The sequence below is a fragment of the Phyllostomus discolor genome, chromosome 3 (genome assembly GCF_004126475.2).
Source record: "Phyllostomus discolor isolate MPI-MPIP mPhyDis1 chromosome 3, mPhyDis1.pri.v3, whole genome shotgun sequence".
NCBI classification, from domain to species: Eukaryota; Metazoa; Chordata; class Mammalia; order Chiroptera; family Phyllostomidae; genus Phyllostomus; species Phyllostomus discolor.
The window spans coordinates 102692717-102705013 of NC_040905.2; the positions used below are offsets into that span (position 1 = coordinate 102692717).

At 35.7% G+C, this 12297-nt stretch overlaps 1 protein-coding gene across 5 annotated transcripts in view; it reads right to left on the reverse strand.

The window, feature by feature from the left end:
• MRTFB (myocardin related transcription factor B) overlaps positions 1-12297 on the reverse strand; it is a 202685-nt gene that overhangs the window by 64288 nt on the left and 126100 nt on the right. For all 5 annotated transcript variants that reach the window (XM_028529974.2, XM_036020917.1, XM_036020918.1 and 2 more), the window contains 3 exons: positions 5745-5810; positions 3374-3429; positions 2216-2291 (listed from right to left, as the gene is read on the reverse strand). In XM_028529974.2, the coding sequence (XP_028385775.1) occupies positions 2216-2291; positions 3374-3429; positions 5745-5810 (198 nt within the window). The remainder of the gene's footprint in view (positions 1-2215; positions 2292-3373; positions 3430-5744; positions 5811-12297) is intronic.

Sequence of the window (12297 nt, forward strand, 5' to 3'; positions counted from 1 at the left end):
GAACTCTATTCATTAAAACCTTCCCCAAAGTGAAGGTCCTAGCCCTCAGTCAGAATTTTGGCAAATAAATGCACATTTTTATAAGTTAAAATAACATGTGGTCACCTCATTTTTATAATTTTCCTGTGTAACTAACTCAATGTGGCCCCAATCTTGTTAGATAAAAGACTTCTAACCATACAGGAAGATGATAGGTAGGGCGAATGAGATCATGCACACCACACTTAGATTGGTATTTAAATACTTCTGTTAAGATCTAGGTAGAATAGTCTTCTGCTTTTCTCTTCTCTCCCATAAATACCAGCCAAGTGATATCAGGAATATGTTTGAAAAGAAAATATTCCAAAAATAAATATCGGAGGTTGGCATTTTGGTATGTTTCTTTTCCTAGTCTTATTACAACCTCATTTCCATTAGGCTGAAGCTGGATTTTAGCTGCTAACCTTCAGAAAATAATTTAGACTTTTGCCTGCCAAACATCCAATCCAATGAAAACTGGGATAATGTTAAATAAGTTGGGGGTTGTTTTCAAGGTATTTAAAAGTTAGGATGACATTTTTCTTACTTAAAAAATCCCAACTTGAAAATAGATGTCCTAAAAACAGTGCTTATGGTTCACTCATGCACATGATTAGGTTTTTAAATGTTGGGTTGTCTTCTTTAATAAAAAGCAAATATTATTCCTTTTATGTATTCGTCTTGGTTTTAATTATATTAAGAAAGCCTGTTACAGTTAGGAGATATGCTGAAACAGAGAGCATTGTTGCATAAAAATGTCCCTTATAGGTCAAGATGTCTGCAAGCAGAGAAGCAGCCATTTACCTACTTACGAGTCAACTTACTTCTTTGAAGATGAACTTATCCCTGATAGCTGGTAGTTGCTCCTACCCTACCAATAAAATTCTGGAAAAGCTTTATCAGTCCAGTGGACTTCTGAGAACATGACCCAAAGTAGAGTTTATTAGGCAGGAGCTTTCACTTCCTGCCCCAGGTATGAAGACAGTTACATAATCATAGATTCTTTGGATGAGAAGAGACACTATTCAGGGTTAGAGAGTCCAGCTTTACACTTGGAACTTCTTTACAACATCCTTAGTGTGGTGTCAGCTTGTGCTTATTCCCTACCACAGCAGCCTATTTATTCCCTGTAGAGCACTTTTCTGAATTTATAATTCATTTGTTTTGCCTGTTTATCTGCCTGTGCCATTAGAATGTAAACTCCATGAAGACAGGCTAGCTTGTTGGGCCTCTGGTGTCGAACTCACTGTCCAATGAATAAACACCTCCAATAACAGCAACCATAGGCTTCCTAAAGATTTTATATTTGGACATGCCTGACCTTTAGGAATAATATGTTGAGCTACGATCTAACACTTTATAATGTCAATCTAATTCTAAATCTGTCATCAGGCCAGACACAACAAATCTTATTCCTTCTATCTGGTAACTTTGTCTAAATATTTGAGTTTTCAGATTCTTTCTGTAGCTTCTCAAGGTTTAACACACTCAGGAGTATTGCAGGGTCAAGCTCCTAGTCTTGTTTAATCAATTAGTCAGAGAAGCAAAACAATGAAAGAATATGTAACTTGAGGAATTTTTGGTGGAGATATCAGCTTTCAAGGATGTCTCTGTCTTTAGAGAGAAAACATACTGGCCTTAGGTTTCCACCAAAGATGGAGTAGAATCATCCCTACCAGCTTCTTAAGTGATACGGCTGTATCATTGAGAAAATCTTGTGGGCCGAGTAGAGAGTACTTAAGATAATGGTCAGAATGAGCTGGAGTGTTGTGGGTAAGCAACAGAGAGAAAATGTTAAGTGTGGGCATCATACCAAACAGACATAACAAGGTCCAAGTAGCCAAAAATCTATGGTTAGACTTGTGGCTATTGTACCCTTTATGACATAATGATTGGGTACATGCCCCTCGCTGATGAAGGAACCCTCTGGACCAAAAATGTTTTTCCAGGACAGTATGGTAGGAATACCTATGGCACCAGCTAGTGGGGAAGAGTCAGTCTATCAGCTGGTTATTTGGAAAATCAAACTTTCCCCATGTATCTAACATAACATTTAATACTGGGTTTACATGTTGCCATCTAGTTCAGAATATGCCAGCCTGTGGGATAAAAGTTATTAAATTAGGTATAAACAGAAATTGTGGAATTCTTATTTTTTTGAGAAAATGCAACAAAATAAGCAGAAATAAAATTTTACCTTCTAAAATGTGCATCCTGACAAGTTCAGAACGATCTGGTCGGCTCCGAATCTTGTGCTTCAAAAAGTTTTCAGTCTTTAGGGGAAAAAAGAGAAAGTCTTACCATAAATTATTTATGACTTATTGTGGTTTTATATGTTTTTCTCTCAAGACACCCCATTTAAATTAATTGATACCCTTTTGGCCATGATTTTGAGAGTAAGAAAAGAGCAGAAATTAGTACTTTGAGAAACAATTATCCAATACATGATTTAAACTATAGCCTTTAACACCGTACAAAGACTTGAAGTGTATGCTGGAATAAAGTAATCAATTTATAGACTTTTCTTTTAAAACTTGGGAAAGGCAAAGGCTCATAATTTTGAAGTTGATTTTTGAAAAGACATTAATTTTGCTTATTTGAGTAACTAAAATCAATAAAATCTAAATAAAATCACTTCAGGTCAAGTGAAAAATCCACCTACACAACAATTTCCCTAAAAATTTCTCATGTATTTTCTTTGATGAGTTCATCATATCCTTGGTCATATTTTCTTACTCAGAACTGTATTCAGCTGAAAATAATAGGGTTTTAAAATGAGTTTTATATTTTATAAGACTCAAAGAGATCATTATTGCATCCTGAGAAAATCCTAGAGAAATTTTTAGAACATGCTTTTCATAAAACATAATAAAAGTTTTCCTTAAAATGAAAAGAAAAATGTACATTTTAAAGAAGTATAATAAATATCAATTAGATGTGTAACTACGATGGAGTCAACCCAAAGAATAAAGCAGAGTGGAACACAGCCACAGTCTTTCACTCGGCCAGACTCTCCCACCCTTGGTCAAGAGTACAGGTGACACAGTTAGGGTCTGTGTCCATCTGCTGGGGTAGCACATTGCAGAATTACTCCATTATTATTCTAAAAACTGTGGTTATGCCCTGGAAGCAAGTGAAAAAGTGTGATTTGTCCTTTATGTACAAAATTAGTCACTGGTTTTAAAAGAACAAAATTTGAAAGTCATGTATTTTCTATCAATCTCCAAATAAAACCACCCTAGAATATATTACTCCATATACCATGTATCCTGAAAATATACTGCAACTTGTCCACAGGCACTTTGAAATAAAAGAGAGAAACAGAGAACAAGAACATTTAAAACAGATTTCTTACTCTGGCTCGTTCCAAGCTTTTTATTTGCTCATGGAATGCCGCTGGGCTCTTCAAAGCTGTGGGAGGAAAAGAAATCGGTTTCACGGTATAAATAGAGGAATTAATACTTCAGTCAAATGTTACAGTATGTCTTTGTTGATGTTTCCTCTTAATCATATTAGTTCACATCTACAGTTCCATTTATTTACTAGTTCCTTTAGTAGATCTGCAAAATTTGGAACCTTAAATGTTTCAGAATTAAAATTACAAATTGTACAAATAAAACAAGTGAACATTTAAAATGGAGTTGTAGTCCTAAGTGGTGTGGCTCAGTGGGTTGAGTGTCATCTCGCAAACTGAAAGGTGGCCAGTTCAACTGCCCGTCAGGGCACATGCCTCAGTTGCCTATGGTTGTTATTATATTGGCTGGGGGTGTTTGAGAGGCAACTGATTAATGTTTCTCTTTTAAAGTGATGTCCCCCCCCCCTTCTCTAACAGTAAGTAAATAAGTAAAATCTCTAAAATAATAAATAAAATGGAGTTGTATACATAATGACAATGCAAGTATCAAATCAGACTTGTTCCAACCAATAGTTTGGGCAAAATATTATGCCACTACAAAGGAACTCTGATGATTCCTTGATAGGTCTTTGCTTTTAATGGTCATATCAACTACTGGAAAAAACCCAAATATCCTTAGGACATTTAATCATGAGTGATCTAACCTTGAACATGAGGACACTCTGCATTCCATAGTTCACAGATCTGATTTCTCATTTACTGAGAACCCATAAGAGGCTTAACCCAGTGTTCTGTGGTCAATCACAAATATATTGCTGTTGGTCATCACAACAACCCTGCAAGGCAGGAATTACCCCAGTACAGATGAAAGGCTCAAAAGTAAAATGAATTCTTTAAGTCATATAGCTAGATGATGGTTGAAGTGGGATTTAAATCTAGAATTTTGAATTGAAATGTTCATGCTCTTTCTACCACACCACAATGCAAATCACTCTAAGGACACAGTAAGTCTTGAATACATTAACTGCTAGTACATTAAATAATGCAGAATCCCAGAGAAAAGGTAAGGGTAAGCACTGTTTATTTACTAAAATATTGCCTACTACAGTATTTCTGTCAACCATCTTTGCAAATTCTGTTATGTGTATGTCCACCACTGTCTGATAACACTCCGCACCTATGGCTACAGGCAGTCAAATGATACGGGTGAGATATAGGGCTAGGCTTACTTGGGCTGTCGTCTCTAAAACTGGGCCAGTCAGCTCTTGGTAGCATTACTATTGCCAGCTCTGGTGCTTGAGGCATAGCAAAGACTTCCAGCAACCCAGTCCAAACAGGACAGGCTACGTACGGATCAGCTTCCACCAGATTACAACTGGCTTAGCAGCGGTGTCTTAAACATCATAATTTGATCCTATTTGATTGATCCTGTGCCCAGTCAGGAATGTAGTGGTGGAGAAATCTGGCAGATTACTAAACAAGCTTTGACTCTGTCACAATGCCAGCTTTAAAATATTTAGATAATTAATAGTCCAAAAAAAAAGGTTTCAATAAGGAAAATCCACTGCAGAGAAAAACTGTTCTTTATAAACCAAAAAAGGTAGTATCAGTGACTCAGAAGACTAGGAAGCATAAAAGCATTGTGTAATTTCTTTCAGTTTTTTAAAAACCAAATACCTTACTTCTTAGATAAATCAATTTTTTGACAAAATCCATAAATAATCCTAATGACCTACACAAAATCACTCTTCCCCTCTAAAATATAACATCATCCTCAAACTTGGTGACTAAAGGTAAAGAAGACAACCTGGACAAATACTCTAAAATTAATCAACTTGCAAAAAATGGAGGGCTGAAGCTTAAAGATAGGTGGAAAATATCTGTACTTGGGGAAGAAAAATCTTACTAATTAAAATAGGATGTTTATTAGTCCTTAACCGATTATAGCCCATACATTAGCAAAGATAATTTAAATTAGAATAAGATTTTGAGTTAATTTTATCATGCTGCTTTTGCAAGTCTAAGTAACACTGGACCTATGTAGAATGATTATTTCAATTTCTTAAAACTAAAACAAATGTTGCAGTTTGAAGGAACTGATGTTAGCCTAATTGCAGAATTTTAAAGGTGTTCTTTATATAATATAAAATTTGAGTCCATCTTTTAATCAGCATTGGTTTTCCAAATGTGTTTTAAATAGTTCTCTTAAGTTGGCAGTGCTGAAGCCTGGTTTTTCCTTATACATTCATCTGGTAATTAATTATCTACTTGAGTACATGGATACAACTGAGTATAGTGTGTTCCAGGTTCTTCTTGGACATGCTTATTTTGTTACGTCACACTAGACATGACAAGGACACTGAAATCTTACGTGGCATGATGCCCTGGTCCACTAGCTGTTCTCTCGTTCTCCTCTGTTGCAGCCTCAGCTGGAGCACTGTGAAAAGGAAACAATCATTTACCACTGGCGTTTGGAGGTGACTGCAGGAGTCAACCTTATTAAAAACTTTCTAATTTCTAACTGAGTAAGGATACCACCTGTCACCATGAAACCTGTAAAAAGAAAATCAGTCCATGATTTCTGACTGTGGTGAACTTTGAAGTTCTTGCAAAATACTCTCTGATTACTTAGTTAATAATCTTAATTTGATGAAGAAAGCCAAGTATTGTTGTTTAAATACAATCACCCAGTACTCAGCAAATAAACAAAAATTATTGGCTCATACATTGTCTTATTTGTAGGAATAGAAATGTGAGTTCCTTAACATTGCTTAGTTTTTTGTTAAAAAAGTTATAGCAAAAAATGTATTTTTAAGAAAAGACTGAATTATTTGGAGGGATTTACTCCATTAGGAACAAATTCTAAGTAGCTTTAATGAAGGCCAATTGCATAATTATAATTAGACCAAGGAGATATCACTAATGATACAAGGGAAAATTTTCCAAATTAAGAATTTCAAGTTTAATGATCTTTGCACAAACAAAACACCATACCTCATTCTATAAGTTCTAAGAAAGTCACAAATCGATTGACACCATATCATTTTAATAAAGAGGAAATAAATAATTAGAATTTGTAGAAATCAAGGTATATATCACAAAAGGTGGAAATCCAGTTTGCTAACTTAATCAAAATAATCTCTTTTACTCAACTTCTCAAGTGGATTCCTTTTATAGCATCTCTATAATTTTAGCTGGAAAATGGGCTAATTTCAAGAGGAATAAATAAAGTAACTTTGAAAAATACTTTCCTTGGTTTACATTAAATTTTAAGTTTCTATTTTTATTTTTGTTTCAAACCCTGGATAAAAACCAAGGTTGGGATTAAGTATCTGCTTAAGGGTTGTTAATAAGCAAAAAACCCAACAATTTCCTATGTGTATTTCTTAAATGTAGAGAAGACAGAATTTTCTAGCAAAAGGGTGATGGCTGGAACAGGAGCTGGCTTAGACCAGTTTTTTACCCAGGCTCACACACAATGCACATGATGGCTCCTACTTGCAACAAACCCCTCAGGCCTGAAGATCCAGGGCCTGTGGCCCTCATTGCCTTTGCTTTTTGCTTGCCTTTGTGCTGACTGAAGAGCAAAGCACAATTTTAGGTACTTCAAAAAGATGCTATATGGTAAAACACCTTTTAAACATTTTTTAATTCATTGATAGATATGAATGTCAACCTTTATTAAGTACTTAAAATTTTTTTTTGCTCCTCTTGGGGCGGGGGGGGGGTCATAGGATCACAAAGCTTCCAGGCATCCCATTTTGAATTGAAGCAACAAAATTCTATTACACAAGCAAAAGAAAAATGTAATGAGTCAAAAAAAAATAAATGCACGTTTCTCACATTAAAATGCTTTGTGATACTTTGGATCAATTATGCTCTAACTCAAAGATCTGTTCCCTGATAATTTACAGTTTATTGAGGACAGTTTGTTCCCACTCTACTTTACTAGGAACGAAATTAAAGGAGTTGGCCTGTGAATCTGATAGCACCCAAATGGCTACACACTCCAACATTCTTCTGTGAATGTTAAAGTTAATGCTGGTATGAAATTAACACAGTTATATTCAGGTGGTAGAATCCCAAGAAAAGGAATATGAGAGGAGAAAAGGGTCAAAACAATCTCCAGTTCAAAGGCTGACACTTCTGGAACACAGTGGTCCACGTCTGTTGGAGACTCTCTAGCAGTCTTGCCTTTCTCCAAAGGGAGTCCTCAAAGAAAGGAGTAAAATAGAAATGGCAATGAAAACATCAATAGCCCTCCTCTTCGTTTTACAGCAAACAAACAAAGCACCATACTTGTGAGACAAATGTTATCAAATGCAATACATATTTTTGGGTGATGGTGTCTTGGAATGATGGATACATTTGCAACAACTTGATTTGCAAACCAACACTGAAGACAACAGCTTGTCAGTCTTGAAGCAGCTCCTGCCTGTACATTGGTCAGTTGCCCTCATGCACCTTGACAGCTATCCTGTTGGCTATATCATCCCTGATTAGAAATTACACTTTCATGCTGACATGTAACAGGTATCTGCTACTCGGAAGGAACACACAAAATTAATGCATCTCATCAATCACCAATTGTGAAAACAAAAACTGAATGCAAACCTGTTTATCTGATGGCAAAGCAATCAGTTTTACTGATGTCATACCACTTGAATAAGAAGCAAGCAATATCATTACACTACAAGCATCACTCAAAGTAGTATGGCAGGCAGCCTTCACCAGGCATGTTCATTTATTAAGACATTAGGAAGAACATGAATGGAAGAGGAGGCATATCACTAGTCACATTGTTAAGACTGCTGGTGACCCTGCTTGACTTAGTTTTAATCTATACTAATAGGTGGACAGTACTAGACACATTATATTGAATATGAGATCCTATGTACCATGTTAAAACATAATATACTATAACATTCATTCATATTAAATATAGCCAGTCACTCACAACTTGATAGTGGCTTTTCTGAGAAAAACTAATGTTACAAAGAGTCCAATCAAATAGGTATAGCCTCACAATTCTGGAAAATATCAAACTTCCTTTTAGCACTTCCCACTCATCATATTTATAAAAAAATTAATACACAATAAATGGCAACTATTAGATGAAGATGATATCTTCACCTTACAGAATGTCCAAGTCCAAGAAGAACAAGGCTTGAATGATGAAGACCAATGATTTTCGACTTTTTCATCCCATGGCACACTTAAACTAATTACTACTAAAATTCTGTGACACACCAAAAAGTACATTTTTTGCCAATCTGAGAAAAAAAAGGGTATAATTTAGATTCATCCACACCAGCTGGCTATTGTGTTGGCTGCTGTCATTTTTTAATTTGACAATGTAAGGGAAAAGAGGTCAGTGTCTCTGACTAAAGATACTGCATGTTTTAACTTGCAGCCCATCAGCTATGTCATAGCAAACTGGCTGAAAATCACTGATGTAGACAGCCTGAGCAGAATTTGGCAGTGCTTATCCAGGACTGCGGAGGGAGAGGACCAGACTCTTAACGACCAGAGGCATCTTGTGGGACCAAGATGCTTTATCAAGTTTCCTTGGGATCTTTGTGAACTAGGCCTGGAGACTGTCCTCCTCCCTCTGCAGCCTCCACATTCACGTCTGCATGGAGGAAAGGCCCAGATCATGGAATGTAACAGGGCCTGTTGCACAGGCGTACTTTCTTAACAACAACAAATTAAATGGTATGCTGGCTGATCTCTGGAAAACCTGACACTGCATGTGTCAACAAAACTGTATTTCTGAAAACTGAAGACTAGGCCCTGGTCCAGCACTGCTTCTCTGAGGTGGCAAATGGGTGGTGGAGGAGGAGGAGGAGGACAGCAGCCTAGGAAGACAGTTTCTTGGGCAATGGCCCCGTGTCCGAAAACTGAACCCAAGAGCAATCTCCCATGGTGCCTAGTTGAGCTGATCAACTGTGCTACTGGGCTGGCATAGCTTCCATCTTAATTTGTTAACAGACTAAAATTCAGTATCCTCCACGGCCACCTTGCCAATAATTACAAGCAAGTAAAGAAAACACATAAGTCTATAGAATTCTCAGGGAGAAAAAAGTTCAAAGCACTGTGTGAGCAACTACATCCTTTCAGAAAACAAAGGACATAGTAATAGAGTTAAAATAGAATTCATGTTATAATTGCACACATTTAAACATTTTCTAACAATGTCTTATTTATTTTAAATGTATATTTATTGTATTTTTTCATTACCATTTATCTTCCTTATACCCAACTCCCCCCTCAATCACCACACTGTTGTCCATGTCCCCTTTTTCCTTTTTGTTCAATCCCTCCACTCCCTAACCCCCATACCCCAGAGCTGTCAGCCTGCTCTCTATCTGTGAGTCTGTTCTACTTTGCTTGTTGTTACTACCGTTTGTTCATTAGATTCCACATATGAATGAAATAATATGGATTTGTCTTTCTCTGACTGGCTTATTTCACTTAGCATAATATTCTCCAGCTCTATCTATGCTCTAAGAATGTCTTTATCTTTGAAAAATATATAAACAAAAAATGATTCAACTTAATGGACCTATGATGACTTTAAGTTTAAAATGTTTGGGTTTAAACCTGTTTAATTTGTTCAGAAATGGGGGGGCATATAAAGTATGTATATCTCATTATACAGCCAGTATTATGTTCTCTGTACAAAAAAGTTCCTGCAAGTTAAGAATTCTATCATAGCTCTGTATTTCCTGACAATAAAACCACAAGAGACACGCAGAAGGCCCTCATCAATAGAAAGAGATACAGTTATGGAGCACTCGTTTATCATTCATTCAACCACAATTTCTTATTACATTTCAACAAAGAAAAAGGCATATAATTTTGAAAATTGTACTTAGTGTTCGCTTGTTAGAACAGATAAAAACAATATTGTGTCAGAGAGGTGCTTTAAATTTGTTTTTTTTTTAAATAAAAATTTGACTTTAATTACCATTCCAAAAAAATGAAAGGCAGCTTATTTAATGGTAAAGATAAAATGTCATTCTTAGTTCAGATATTTAAAAGTGTCTTTATGTAGTTCCTTTTTCCTGCTTTTTAAATGGTTTCAAGAGCTTTTAAAACAAAATTTTAGTATTAGTTTTCAATATGAAAGACATTAAAATATCATACTGTCTTTCACATACTTATACCACCTTTTGAAATTTCTAGGTGCTTTGTGAATCAAGCTGATATATCTATTATTTTTGTTTCTATAAGTAGATGCTTGAAATGTTTCCTTAATATGACATAATTAAAGTTGTTTTTCATGGTAAAGAAAAAATATGCAGCATTTTAATAACATATAGCAATTTAGCATCATTTGAATAAGCCAAAACAAAGCACAGTTTTGGCCCAGTGTTGCAAGGGGACATCTGAGGACTATACAGTAAGAACAAGGCAGAAATGCCACTTTCTGGAAAGCAGTATGGCAGGTAGCCATGGTCATAGAGATTCTTTATAAATAGCTAGTTATGGGGTATGAAGGAGGGTAGGCTGAAGAGCGGAGGGGAGATGAGCAGCTGTCTGCAAGCTGGAAAGAGGGTCCAGTGTATATTTTTTAGTTATAAGACACTGGACAGAAAAACTGCAGAATCATGAGGGGTGTAAAAAACAAAAAAACCCTGACCAGGCAAGAAAATGGCCGGTGAAAGCAGAGGTAGAGGCAAAGATAGGACACTGAAGAACACTGTAGGAACTATGTATTGAGTCTGGAGTTAATACTAGGCAAAAAACAAACACTGATTTCAGGGGTTTTATTGTATTTTTATTTTTTTAATTATTTTTTTAAAAATCTTACTTTTTTTTAAAGATTCTATTTATTTATTTTAGAGAGGGAAGGGAGGGAGAGAGAGAGAGAGAGAAAGAGAGAGAGAGAGAGAGAGAGAGAGAGAGGGAGAGAAACATCAATGTGTGGTTGCTGGGGATCATGGCCTGCAACCCAGGCATGTACCCTGACTGGGAATCGAACCTGCGACACTTTGGTTCGCAGCCCGCGCTCAATCCATGGAGCTACGCCAGCCAGGGCCTATTTTTAATTTATTTTCAAACAGATGTTTGAGTAGTTAAGAGAATACAGTATTTGGTTGGCAAAAATTTATTATGTATTGTTTAAACAGCGTTAAATTAAGGGTCTGATCCTATAAAAACAAAAGAATTTAGAAAAGTCAACATTCTCATTGCCTTTTGAATTTAGATAAAGAAGGGATTCAGTGGCAGCTAAGTAACACCTTAAGACAATTAAGTTTGAGGGCCCCATTCAATCCTGGTTTTAGTGTTTTATCAAGCAGTAGTTCAGCAGTAAAGTTTACAGTTGCATTTGTATATGCAGGTAGAAGCAAATATCTTAAAAATTTATACTGAAAGAGCAGAAGACTGATAAAACTATTAGTTTTCCTTTACATTAAAAATAGATGTTAAATTATTATTGTTACTATTACTTTAGATACTTGCCAAAGATAACCATATTTTTCAATATAAAACCATAGAATTTTTTAAAAAGACTATTTTTTAGAGCAGTTTTATTAGGTTTACAGCAAAATTAATGGGGAGATATAGAAGTTTCCCATATACCCACTGCTTCCACACACAGACAGCCTCCCTCATTATAAAGAGGATTTAAAAAAAGTAATTCTACAAAAACTCATGTATTTACAGTGCTTTGCTGTCTATGGTTATTTTGCAGTCAGACAGTAAGAAGTCTCATCCTGAAGGGTCAACTTCTGGACTGGGACGCAGAACTACCCTACTATATGTAGCACTAATATCTCTATTTAAAAATCCATGCTTTATACTTTTTTGTTAATATAACAGTGAGACATTAAGATAAAAAAGGCATTAAAAAGAAAAGTGAAACTTAGCCCATGTTACTGTAGACCTCCAGATCTTCTTATGCACAAAGGTAACCG